The sequence below is a fragment of the Barbatula barbatula genome (assembly GCF_947034865.1).
Source record: "Barbatula barbatula genome assembly, chromosome: 1".
NCBI lineage: Eukaryota > Metazoa > Chordata > Actinopteri > Cypriniformes > Nemacheilidae > Barbatula > Barbatula barbatula.
In genome coordinates this window covers 1,821,399-1,834,753 of record NC_136766.1, presented here as the reverse complement: position 1 = coordinate 1,834,753, position 13,355 = coordinate 1,821,399, and the positions used below count along the sequence as shown (strand labels likewise).

Genomic DNA, 13,355 nt, shown 5'->3' with positions numbered 1-13,355 from the left:
TCCCTGCTTTTGTAGTTCAGGCTTTGCGAGAAAAATGACGAACACACACACACACGTTTCATTTCTTTTTTTAAATGATCTTTAATATTCAAAGGCAGCGGTGGCGTTAGAGCCCCAAAACAAGACATCTTGATTTACCCGAAGGTTCGTTCGCTGAAAAAGAAAACACATTTGACTTTCTACAAATGATGGCACACGTTAAACAATAAGCATGACGGACCCAGAAGTGAATGAATAATAAACGTCCATTGTTCTGTTTAGAGCACAGGTCGTGGTTGTTGTGTCAAGAGCAGCCCGAAGCGTTTCTTGATGGTCACGCGATGTCTGGAGAACTTGTCGTCGGGAGAGAAGCGGGCCGGGTGTGCCGAGCTCGTGGGCTGCCCGGACGGGTCCACTTTCTGCGAGGACACAACAGAAGCACAATTCAAAATGTTGAACGCGCGCGATATCGCGATCGTCTCATAAAAACCACGGCGCGTGAATGTAGTCATCAGTCAGATTTCTGCTATTGCACGATATTATCATTGTACATGTACGGTATGAATGTTCGTGATAACCGTCCAGAGGTTTGTTTACTCACCTTCAGAGTATAAACTCTGTCGCCGCTCTCGTTCAGATAAAACTGCAGAAACATCGCGTCGCTCTCACTGTCACACACGAGATTAAAATGTAAACAACTGTGTAAAATGTTGATCTAAACCAACAACAAACGTATAAATAACACAGCAACTTACAATCACACGTGTACAGCCGAACGCGCCGCTGACCGGATGTGTGGCTAGGACGCAGAGGATTGTGGGAAATTGATTTTTTTACCTCTCAACGCTCAAGCGTTAAGGACGACTGCCACCTACTGTACGGTTGAATAAACAACACGATAGATTTAAAATACGTCAATCCATAACGTGTACCATTAATAATGATTGAATATCCGTATTTTTCTGTGCTGTCACGAGGGCTCTGTTGTGTTTGTTTTCGAACCCGCATGTTTTGTTTTGGATCTGAACGCGTTGAAAGAAAGGTTTGTTTAACCTTTTATTATTTTACATGTTTTCTGCGTCTTTTACTACATAACACAAACATTGTCACATCAAATCATTCACAACGAAAGGAACTGTTTTAAAGAGAAGCTATTGATCATCATTTCATAATCAGTGTTATTCATCATTTAGTAGAATGTCGTGCGGATCAAACAGGCGCGTGATGCTGACGCTGCATCAGTCGAGGGGTATATTTGTAATATCTTCATTTTATTTCGTGATCTTCATAATACTTTAGTTTGCATTGAAAGGCTGTTTAATTAAATAAAACTGTATAGACGGTTAAATTCATCTTAACAACATAAACAAACGTTTCCGCGCATGCGCACCTTTACAGGACCCATTCGACACAATTTATTTAATAAAATGAACATACAAAACTCAACAAATCGTTTATTTAAGGATTATAACGTAAAATAGTAATAAAAAAGAGTATTAACATCAATTAAATTAAATATAAATATTTATATTATTAGACACTTGACAAGCACAAACCGGAAGTTAGCAATAAAGTTGTGTGCTCATGCTATAATAAAGTATTTTTATAGTAAAGAAAATGTTTGGCTATCCAATTACATTTTCTTTAATTGTTTCTTTGCACATCAATCTTTAGGTCAAAGGTTTTTAAAAGAAAAACCTTTTATTTCCTTTTGTCACTACAGAGAATCTGTTGTGCAACAGTGTTTGGTCATATATGTACTCTAACATTATGTAGAAGTTTGTCCGTGTTTTATCCAAGCATGAGTTGAAATTGAGATCATTTTTGTGATTGAGAAAAAAATGTTAACGCAATGGTTTGAATTGAATGTCTTTCTTGTCAGGCGTCATCATGTTTTTGTAAATGTGTAAAACCTTCTGTCTTTAGATGGCATACGTTCAGTCACTGGACATTTGTCAGACGTCTGAAGAGGGTTTAACTCCATCATATTTACTGGAGCAGTCATGTGAACACCTGGCGTCAGAGATGTCTCAGCCATCTCTCTCACATCTTGGCGATCATCATGCCGCGTGTCTCCCCGAGTTATTTCAGTTTTCTGATCAGACACGTGACATCAAACCTGTCAACATGTCCGACTTTTACTCAGGACATCAGGAGGCGAAGCACGGACACATTCTCTCTATCCCAACGCCTCCATCCATCGGAGATCCCTGCCCATGTCTTCCAAGACCCCCGTCTGAGAGCGTTCCTGCCCCTCATCAGCCACACGTAACGTTTCATCTGACCCCCGCTTACACCCCTCACTTCATCTGGATACCTCAACCAAAGCACACATCGTCTCATCTCAACATCAACTACACTTCTCTACAAGCCAATCACAGCTCTCCGATGCATCACGCCATCCCGCCGTACCCCTTCACTCCCTCACGTACAGTTCCATCTCAGCTGCGTGTTCTGAACTCAAAGCCAGCCGTCCACCAACCAATGAACGCTGAGCGTCCTTCACAATCCCTTGACCGCGATCCGTTCTGGCACACGCACATGATGACATCATCAGCATCACTTCATAAGAACAGCGTGTGGCAGAGATTATCTGAAAAGGCCAAAGAGTTTTACTCCAGCAGTCCTCATGTCCAAGCTCTCACTTGTTTCTTCATGTGAGTACACCATAAGATCCTCGACCTCTTCTCTCAAAAGAGAGATACTTCATACCAAAATGAAAATTCTGTCATCATTTACTCAATCTGTATAAATGTCTTTGTAGAAAGATATTTGGAAGAATGCTTAAACCCAGACAGATTTTGCCCCCCATTGACTCCCATAGTAGGAAAAAAAACAATGTTAGTCAAAAGTGCCCAAAACTGTCTGCTGTCCTACATTCTTCAAAATGTGCTCAACAGAACAAAGAAATAATGACAATCTTCAAAATAAAGGTTATATAATCTGAAGAACCTCGTTTCACCACAAAGAGTTCTTCAGATGTTCTTTATGCAGACAAAAAGGTTCATCCATTGCACGCAACAATAGTAAAAATGGCATTTGCGTGTGATATCTTGTGATACAGCGGTGTGTGTTTGTTGTCTCTGTCCTCTGCAGACATGAGATCGACTCTCTAGCAGTTCTTCATTCATGCCCTCGGTTCCAGGACGCTGTGAATATGGCCGTACACAAGTGGAATAAAACATCACCGTCTGAACGAGAAAAATATTTCACGTCTGCTGAAATGTGAGAAGACAGAAATCTCATGAGCCTGTTGCGGTAAACACTACGTGTCCTCTCAGTGTGCTTTGTGATTTCAGGTTTATCAAGTTGGAAGAAGAGGAGAGGAGGTTCATTCAGCATCGCCAGCATTCAGTGCTGTGGGAGAATCCAGAGGTCAAGGAAAGGTCAGAGGTCAGTGACAGGTCAATCAGGTGAACAGTGAAGAATGTGTGCAGTACCTCTTTGGCTTCCTATATAACTTAGCCGTAGAGTCTGAGGAACGGGAAACGTCTGAGCACGTCGTAGCAAACTTATTTTCAGACGGACAATACAAACCGCTCAACAGAATGACAGCGCGCGTCCAATGAAAGGGTCTAGAAACAGAAAGTCCGTTTTTAAGGTCTTTGCACATACAGTGCAACATTTTCGTATGTGTGTTTTCGTATTTGACCCTTGTTTGTACGGTGTCTCTGAATTGTCAAAATGCTTCTACGAATGTGAAAAACGCAGAAAAACGAACCCAGACCGATTTCTTTTTATGATGGTCAAAAATATCCGAGGCAGTGTGTTAATGTGATTGACACAATGGTATTTTTCTGGACTCAATGTGCAATGGCCTTTACACTTGCTATATTTCTAAAGATTTGTTTGCTCTTTCAGGTTGGACGAGAGATCGAGATGATGAACATGAGCTCTCTGTTCACCAAACACCCAAACACAGCGAGTGAGAGAGAGGTCTGTGCATATTCTGTCATGTCTTTATCAGAATATTACATCAGTTCTCTGAGAGATCACATGACTGACGAAAGGAATAGTTTACCCAGACTGTTGCTTCACATCTTACAGAACGTGTGTCAGGTGACCGGCGAGGCAACTGATGGAAAGAAAAGCTTGAAAGGAAAGCCCGAGCCAAACAAGCGTATGAGACACTCACCTGAAGTGAATGTGATGGATTCAGATGATCTCATGAGCTGTGCGGAGAGCGACGAGCTTTACTAACCGCACAAAAGCACATCAGACTGTGAGGACGCAGATGAGACGTGACAGACACAAGCAGCAGTAGATCACACGGGACATCAAATAAAACATTAGAAATGGCCCATGAAGCAATACATTTTATCCAAAGCGACTTACAAGTAGTTTTCTACAGTGTCACATTACTGCAGAGCGATCAGGGGTAAGGTGTCAGTTCAGTCATGACCTGCTGCCACACTGAGATTAGAACAAGCTTCTGATCACAAGCACAACGCTCTAACCACTAGGCCACAGATTTTAGGGTATTAGTAGTCAATATTTATGTTTAAAGCACGTTAATTATTTCATGTTCATGTATTATATTATTTGAAGTTTAAGATCAATTTTGCGACAGAAATGATGCAGTAATAGTCATTTTATTAATCAACACTGACATACAGACGGACCGATTTCGTAGCATTATATTTATAACAAATTGATGATACTATTTTATTGTAATTCTAAAAAACAACAACAACAAACTGTCATTGGAAAGCTCTAAGAGTGTTCTTTTCATGTATGAACCCAGCTGCAGTGGCAATAATTTTATTTATCCCCTACCTACCTAACAGAGTTTCTATCACACTACAAGCCATCACGCTCTCTAAGATCTCAAAATGCAGGACTGTTGATAATACCTAGAATAACTAAATCCACCAAAGGGGGTCGAGCTTTCTCATACGTAGCACCTAAACTCTGGAATAACCTTCCTGACACTATTCGAGGATCAGACACACTCGCCCAATTTAAATCTAGATTAAAGACACATCTTTTCAGCCAAACATTCACTTAAAGCAAATATGCTAAATAAACCACCAGGAGATGCTGACATTAGATATTATTTACTAGAATAATTGGATTTAGTATATAACACACCATGTAGTGTGTTTTACCCTTTCTTGGGTTTTTTGTTTTCCCCTGTAAAGCTGCTTTGGAACAATGCAAATTGTGAAAAGCGCTATATAAATAAAATTGAATTGAATTATTTGTAGACTATGCAAGACACCTACTGGCCATTGGTGGTATAGCGCTTAAAGTAGCAAAGAAACATTACTTTGTATTGTATCAGCTTAAAATGTGAAACACAACTTGGTTAGAAGTGTGGCTTAAATATTCTGGCAGTTTTAAAAAAAATTAAAAAGATGTTTATTTTTTAATAGATTTAATTCTTAAAACTTTATTATATTTGTCCACTTCTAAAATAAACTATAAAATGTTGTCTTTAAAACAAGACCAAAGCATTCCAGCTGTTTCAAGTATTACATATAAAATATGATTGTTTTAGCTTATTATTTATAAGCCAATACTTACATTTGATAAAAAATAATAATAAATTATATAAATGATGAAAGGAACAAAGGAGACATCTGATTATTATTTAGAAATTTTAATATATTCAAGTATAAAATATAATATGTCGCTTGATTTTGTGTGTTGTACAAAGTTTCTTGGTTTTCAAGTGAACATAGCTTAAAATAAAAACATTAAATATACATACAAATCCTTCAAACGTGATTTAAAAAAGAATACAGCTTTATGCTTCAAGGCACGTACAGTAGTGATACGTTCACAATATGCTCAACAGGTATACCAGTCAAATAATAAATGACACACAGTATCTCCTGCATGAATGTGTGTTCTCGTCATGTGAAAATACATGACTGAACCAATACTAACAACTCACACGTGTGCAAACATTCACAAAGGCTTCATAACATCTCAGTTCAGTAGATGACTGTTAGTCTTATAGCCGTTAGAAAAGCCCTTGTTCTTTCCATCCACAATACCGTTGTGGTTTCCGTCGGCTGTCACGAGTCCATTGAAGTGCAGATAGTCTGTCAGAAGTTTACGATAAACCGGATGCGTCATCAATATGTTTTGAAGAGAAGCTTTTGGAGACACATTTACAGTTAGAATCCAATGCGTAAAATCTCTTTACGAACACGATATATTGTGATAATGAACAGAACGAATGTTACCCTCTGTTGGTCGCCCTCTGCTGGTCAGTGCGCTGTACATCTCTGTGATGTCATACTGAGGCACGCCCACCAGCACTCCCATCAGAGCAGACAGGTCATCGGCGCTCAACAAGCCGTCCTCGTCACTGTCATACCACTGTGTACACACACACACACAAGCATTTATTATATATGACTCACCGGGTCAACAAACACGCCCACAGACACAAACACACGTGCGTAGACACACACAAACACGCACAGACACTCAAACACACACTCCCACACATGCATACACACTCAAACATGCACACAGACACACACAAACAAGCATAGACACACACACACTGACACATGCACACACACACACACACACATAAACAAGCACAGACACTCAAACACACACTCCCACACATGCATACACACTCAAACATGCACACAGACACACACAAACAAGCATAGACACACACACACTGACACATGCACACACACACACACACACATAAACAAGCACAGACACTCAAACACACACTCCCACACATGCATACACACTCAAACATGCACACAGACACACACAAACAAGCATAGACACATGCATGCAGACACACACACTGACACATGCACACACACACACACACACACATAAACAAGCACAGACACACACAAACATGCATAGTCACAAACACGTACGCAAATGAATGTGCACACAGACACACACACACTTACAGTGAACGCTGTGTGTAAGAGAGACTCCAGACTTCTGAAACCAGAAACAGCTGAAACACTCAGACAGATGTGTTTCAGATCCACGGTCTCCTCCTGTAAACGCACACAAACACATTTATCGTTTATTTCTGCATGTTTGTTATTTCTGGAAATCAACAGCATTTCTCCAAAGTCAAAGATTCATCGGTTTTGTTCCACAGAACGTCACATTGCATTACCTTTGAGTAAAGTGAGCAGATCTTCACTGCCGTCTTTCTGTCCGCCAGTCCCAGAAGAGAGGTCAGGTGATCTGCTGTTACCATGGAACTGTGACCTGAGCGACAGCTGTCAATCATATCGTTCATCAGCTTCTCCACGTGAGCATCAGTGAAGCTGTAGATGACAATGGATTGATTAAACCTGACTGTGGTTTTCATACAGAGCTGATGTTATAGTGATTTAAAGTCGGTACCCGTGCCGGCGGAGCAGTCGGAGAGTCTCCTGAGCCGGAGATTCCAGAGGCAGTGAGAGACTTCCAAGCTTTCTGACAGGAAAACGTCCCTCCATCACATAATCTGTGGCTGGAATCCCCAAAACGCTACAACACACACAAAACAGCATGATGACATCATTATTCATCATGTTGTTAACTAGAGAGGTGAAGCATGTTTAAGTAAAACACAAAGCAAGTGCACTAGAGCATCACACCAGCGAAGACAAAAAACAAGCATTCAAATCACCTGAAACAACGGAAAAAAATCAACCCAATAAGAAAAGAATGAAGTCAATCCCAGAATGCACCGCGACCGGTCCGTTGACTTACTTTGCCATGAGCTTCTGTACATTCTCAGCATATAGATCCGGGTTCTCTTTCTCTTCTTCTGATGGTGTGTAGACGGGCAGAAACTGAAAGTAAGGACAGAGGATTATTGAGAAAGTCAGGATCTGATTGGCTCTCGGTCATGTCAATCAAAGGCACAACAGCACCACCTACTTCCACAGTGACGCTAGTGTAGAACTGAGACATCGTGTGCCACAGAGCTTCAAGCCTAAAAATACAACACGAAAACATTTACAACACATCACGAGAGAGAATTTCTGATTTTCAAGAGGCGTTATATAATCATTCTTACCAAGTCGTTCCCTTCCAAGTCCACCGCACCGTGTCCTGGAAAATCATGAAAAGATTTGTTTTTGATTTGCATCATTATCATCATGCAAATTGTGAAGCAGAAACAAGGGCACTGGTGAAAAATATCACCATCAATGTTTCCTCTGAAGGGACGTGAAGCGTGTTGTTTGTTGTGTGTCATTTCATTTGATTTGACCAGTGTCAAGCATGATCATATTTTATATCACATTATTCAACAGTTTGTGTTTGGAGATTATAAAGCTCAGTGCGCACACACAGTGACCTTCTGTTATATAAACCGATCTAATTTTATCTTTCCACCCCATCCGGACCCCCGGACCATCACTCACTGTTTTATTAGGATAGTGAAGTAGCACGGGCTGAATGGGAACTCCAGCCAGAAACGCACCTGTTGAGAGAGACGGACACAGAAAATCAATACTGACGTCCAGTGATGGATAAAAGCAACACTTGAGTAAAAGTACAAATATCTCGCCAGAAAATTGACTTTGGTTGAAGTGAAAGTAACCTGTTAGAATACGACTTGAGTAAAAGTCTTAAAGAATTAAGTAGATTAAATATAAAAAGTACTTTTGATTCTTAAGTGTTTCAAGTAAAGTTGAAGCAATGCTTACATAGAAATGTGCAACTTCTACAAACAATCTCTGTCTTAAGCTCAGTAGTTTTAACATGTTGCCGAATTGCTAAACTATCAAAATACAAGTTCTATATAACTTTACTTTATAACGCTATAAAGGATAGTTCCCTCCCACCCCAATATTCTCCCTCTAAGAGAACAAAATCAGAACAAATCTGTCTGGTCCTTACTTCTCTTTTCATTGCATTTCCCTTATACAGTAACAACCATTAATTTGATCATGAAACAATGAGCTGTCTATCATTAAAAGAAGCAGCACTTTAAAACCTTGTGTTGAAATGAACCGCCGAGAGCAACTTTTGGCACTTGCGCATTGAGCTTTAACCAATAATTAGTTAAGTGTTGTCATGGTGATCGCCGACTTGTCTATTTATGCTTCTATGCTTTTATTTTGCTTAGGGGAAATGTATCCGAGTAAATTTATACATTTTGTTCAGGAAATGTAGTGGAGTAAAGACTCAAGTGAAGTGCAGATACTCCCAAAAACTACTTAAAGTCCCAGTGAAATTAAAAATATTGCAGCGTTTATAGTGAATAGTTTATCAATGTGAGTCATTTTCTTTTTAAACTTCATGTATCCTCATGACGTAAACTAGACGGCAGGGGCGGAGCATCTGTTAACTCCTCCCCTTCAACTATCAGTCTGCAGCCAGTTTCATTTTCAAAATCAATATAACAGCTGTTTTTCACATCCAATCAATTTGCAGTAAAAAAACGCAAGCCACGCCCACTAATTTTCTCCTTTGAAATCCCTTTTGCTTGAATTTGTGTCAGAATACGGAAGTAAAAACAATCGCAAGTTCAGGTTCACGTGGACTTTAAGTATTTAAACGAACACTGCTGACGTTCTGTTCATGGCCAGAAGAGATTTATGGTCTTAGTAATGAAAAGGTTCATTTTCTGTCCAATCCCATGCTTTCTACAGTGAGAATTGATTGGTTGTTTCATGTTGAGACACATGTGATGCTCATGAGCTCCCCACACACGTACCGGGCTTGAATTTGATCAGCACTTGACCGTTAGTCGTCGTTCCCTCTGGAAACATCAACATCTACACAGAGACAGAAGAGTCAGAAACACAATTCAACACACACACACACACACACCTCGCTCATGTTTAATGTGTGTGTGTACCTGAGGCCATCGGCCGGCAGACGTGACTCTCTCACGGATCTGTGAAACACATTTCTTTCTGGATTCAGGATCTTTTCTGCTCACCAGGACTGACTGATTAAACTCCAACAACGCTGAAACACAAACATCACGAGTGCATCAACACATGGAGATTACTGTTGTGAAAACAACTTCAGTGTTCTTCTCTATAAAACAACAATAAACAAGCCGCCTTGTCAACTAAAAACATTGGTAAAGCCACGCCCATCGTGCGGCTCATCGGATTGGTTGTTACTGTCACATGCCACAGACAGATCTCTCTCTCTCACCTCCTATCACAGGTAATCTGGTGTTCTCTGAACGGGACACTACGGTGGGCAGGCCGGTGACGGGCAGCACCAACATGTCCAGAAAAGTGCTGTGAGGGGCCACGGCCAACACCGGAGCGTCCTTCAGATCTGCCTGACGTCCCTTCACTTTGATCCGCAGGAATCCCAAACAGAAGAAGGTGGCCCGGCTGAGGAACACCATGATGGGATGAAAGAACCACTGACGCCAGCCCTGCACTGGCACTGCCCGCTCCGCCTCCGAGAGACCGACCAATCGCAGTCGAGCTACGGGCCACATCAGCAGGAAGAAGACGGTGGAGAGCGCGACGCGGATAGGAAACAGAATCCAGCCCAGCAGAATTCCCTGAGAAAACAAACAAACAACATGGTTATAGACGGTTTCACCTTAACAACATAAACAAACATCACTGCGCACTTTCGTGACCTCAACTGAACTTCCGGTAAACATTCACAAACAATAGAGCGCCTGTAGATTATTTCTAAATTAAATGAAACCGGGAAGAAGTGTTACTTGGCTAAATTTACCTCTCCAGTATTTACGGTTTCTTCATGAACCGGAAGTTGAGATTGTTTTTAATGGAATTTTGGATGACAATAATGGTGGGTGTGGCTTTCGTCTTTCTCTGCGATTTGATTGGATGTATAAAACAGACTGGCACTGGCAGCAGAATAACAGTTGAATGGGAGGAGTTAGCGGACGCTCTGCCCAAGCCATCTAACATACATCATCTAAGATGGATAGTTGTTACAGGACCGAAGCGTTTCACATTTGAACTGAAGATTATGAGGGTATATCAATTTTAAAAAGAGAACGATCCACATTGATAAGCTATTCACACTAAACACTGCAATATTTCATGAAAAAAAAGGCAGTGTCATTTTTTATTTTACTGGGACTTTAAATGCGATCAAACTACAGGACCCATTCGACGAATTGTTTATTCAATAAAATGAACAAACAACAAAAGTCAACAAATCGTGGATTCAATACAATTATTAAACAGTAAAATAATAACTAGTTATTAGACACTAGCCAAACACAAACAGGAAGTTAACTGGGGGTCCGATGAAACGGTCTATTAAAGCAATAAGCCGTATATATGCTTTTATAACAGCTAAGGGTGTTGTGGCATGAGTCATTAAAACCCCCTCAGCTGTTATAAAATGAACTGTAACACACACAATAAAGTGATATTTAGGCTATGTAATGCGGACAGCGGTTATAAATCAGGGTCATGTATAGCAGCTTAAAACTCAAAGCTCAACCAATCCCAATCAAGGACCAGAACTGACTGTTTTATAAAGTCAATTAATGGTGGTCTGACAAAACAAATGAGCGACAGCAAACTTTTCTTGAAGCTAAAATACACTACAAGACTTTCTCTCAGATTTTCAGTCGGGCGGATTTGATCGGTTTGTGTGTTTCTATCTGAAACTTTCAAAAAGTGTGTGATGTCTTTTAAAAGTCTCGTAGTGTATTCCAGCCATTATAAGATCAATATGTCACATTGAGAATATATGGTAAGTTTAGAGTTGCGTTCCACAGTCAGAACAAGAGTGAATAACACACACGTTTAAGGAGTTATGTTGAATGGGTTTGTTTCGACACTGGTTCAGTCTGACCACATGAAGCCTGTATGAACCGGTTGCTTGGAAAATGTGTAAATCTGTATACTGAGCCAAGACCGTTTCACACGATATTGTCGCAAGAATGGTTGGACGGGACGTTCTAAAGTAGTGTTTCATCTGAGAATCCATCACAGCGTCTTATGTTTAGTCTAGTTGGAGATATAATGATGATGTTTAAAGCCTGACAGAAAGCCTCCTCTGTAATGGTATTGCTTGTAATGTAAACTTTGATGATGTCAGTGGGTGATGTTATCTGAAGTTCACACCTCATTCTCACAGGTACCTCTACTGTAAACACCTGATGGGTCATACAAACGACGTCACCAGTTGACATCACTTTGTGACCGCGTTCTGATGACGTCTTAACGTTCCTTTTCTTAATTAGAATGTTCGCAAAAGTTCCAGAAACGTCGTGGCCACGTGCTCAAATGACGTCATCAATTGATGTTGTGGCGACGTGACGTCTTCAGATAACTGGACACTGGTCGTTCGAGTAATGAATCTGGTCATTTCTATTTTCTAATTATGATGTTATTAAATGCTAAGTTTATGATGGGAGTCAAATCTGTTATATTGTCAAAACGAACGCAATGCACAGCCACTGGAGTTTAAAAACCAAGACACTGCGTCTATTTATTAAACAAATACCGTTCTGCCAAGAGTTCCCATTGAGATTAAAAACAACACTTTGTTGAAGAAATATTGCAGCGTTTATTGTAAATAGTTTATCGATGTACGTCACGACGAGATCGTGATGTTTGTCGCACGGCCGTGACATATACATGTCAAAAAGGCGCTTCACGTGTCTATTCATACAGAACATATGTTATAATGACAGCTCGATCATGAACTATCACCATGGTAACAGCCTCCACGATACCATTCAAACAGTATGAAACACAACAGTCAAATGGTAGTGTAAACATGAATGTGCCCTCCACTGTGGTAAACACGAACATTACTACTATAGTAAACACAGCGCGCTCTCGTGTAAGAAACTACTCGTGGTGATGGTCGACACGAAGTTATCGGAACATATTTGTCCGATGATGTCCGGAGACTTTAAAAGGACAAATCCAGTTGTTGTGTGCGTCACTCCATCGCTCGCTCGGACGCACGCACGCACGCACGCATATGGCGCTGTCGAACATAACAAGGTGAATCAGAAGATAACGATCTTACCCGAATCCTCCGAGCCGTTGTCATATCCACGGAGTTAAAGAAGGGGTGGCGAGCGTGTCCATTATCACGGCTAAACGTCATCACAAGAAACACTACAGTCCGGTGCGCAGAAGATCGCACATCAACAAGACGAGTAAAACACGAAACACTCAACTCCAACAAACTCCTGTGGACACACCCCCTATAACGCCCATCTGACCACGCCCCCTGCTTACAAACTCCATCTCGCCATGAATCACTGCGCACACACCCTGATAGATGGAGACGCCACAGTGTTCTTTTAAAGGATTGACCCCTGAACTCTCCGTAAGGCGCTTTGGACAGAAGCCTGTGCTCAATGACTGTAATGTAAATGTACTGTGGAGAAAGAGTCGTGGCGAGCATGTTGTACAATAAGACTTACAAAGTGAAATGCTTCCTTATCTGTAGTATGA

General features: G+C 40.8%; 3 protein-coding genes across 3 annotated transcripts; 1 reads left to right on the top strand and 2 right to left on the bottom strand.

The window, feature by feature from the left end:
- Positions 1–257: 257 nt before the first annotated feature.
- On the bottom strand, positions 258–838 carry nop10 (NOP10 ribonucleoprotein homolog (yeast); the record flags this gene model as incomplete). Its single annotated transcript, XM_079466515.1, has 3 exons — positions 735–838; positions 581–647; positions 258–398 (listed from the first exon to the last, which is right to left on the bottom strand). The coding sequence occupies exons 2-3, from the start codon at positions 632–634 to the stop codon at positions 258–260; spliced, it is 195 nt and encodes a 64-aa protein (XP_079322641.1). The 5' UTR covers positions 635–647; positions 735–838.
- Positions 267–5,189, top strand: LOC306899915 (uncharacterized protein). The gene is made up of 6 exons (XM_079466502.1): positions 267–1,021; positions 1,906–2,636; positions 3,076–3,204; positions 3,279–3,372; positions 3,841–3,915; positions 4,027–5,189. The coding sequence occupies exons 1-6, from the start codon at positions 920–922 to the stop codon at positions 4,177–4,179; spliced, it is 1,284 nt and encodes a 427-aa protein (XP_079322628.1). The 5' UTR covers positions 267–919; the 3' UTR covers positions 4,180–5,189.
- Positions 5,190–5,563: 374 nt separating this feature from the next.
- lpcat4 (lysophosphatidylcholine acyltransferase 4) lies at positions 5,564–13,168 on the bottom strand. The gene is made up of 13 exons (XM_079473695.1): positions 12,922–13,168; positions 10,090–10,453; positions 9,782–9,894; positions 9,638–9,698; positions 8,340–8,398; positions 7,991–8,025; positions 7,852–7,906; positions 7,681–7,763; positions 7,330–7,455; positions 7,097–7,250; positions 6,879–6,971; positions 6,174–6,309; positions 5,564–6,083 (listed from the first exon to the last, which is right to left on the bottom strand). The coding sequence occupies exons 1-13, from the start codon at positions 13,000–13,002 to the stop codon at positions 5,914–5,916; spliced, it is 1,530 nt and encodes a 509-aa protein (XP_079329821.1). The 5' UTR covers positions 13,003–13,168; the 3' UTR covers positions 5,564–5,913.
- Between the last annotated feature and the right edge of the window lie 187 nt (positions 13,169–13,355).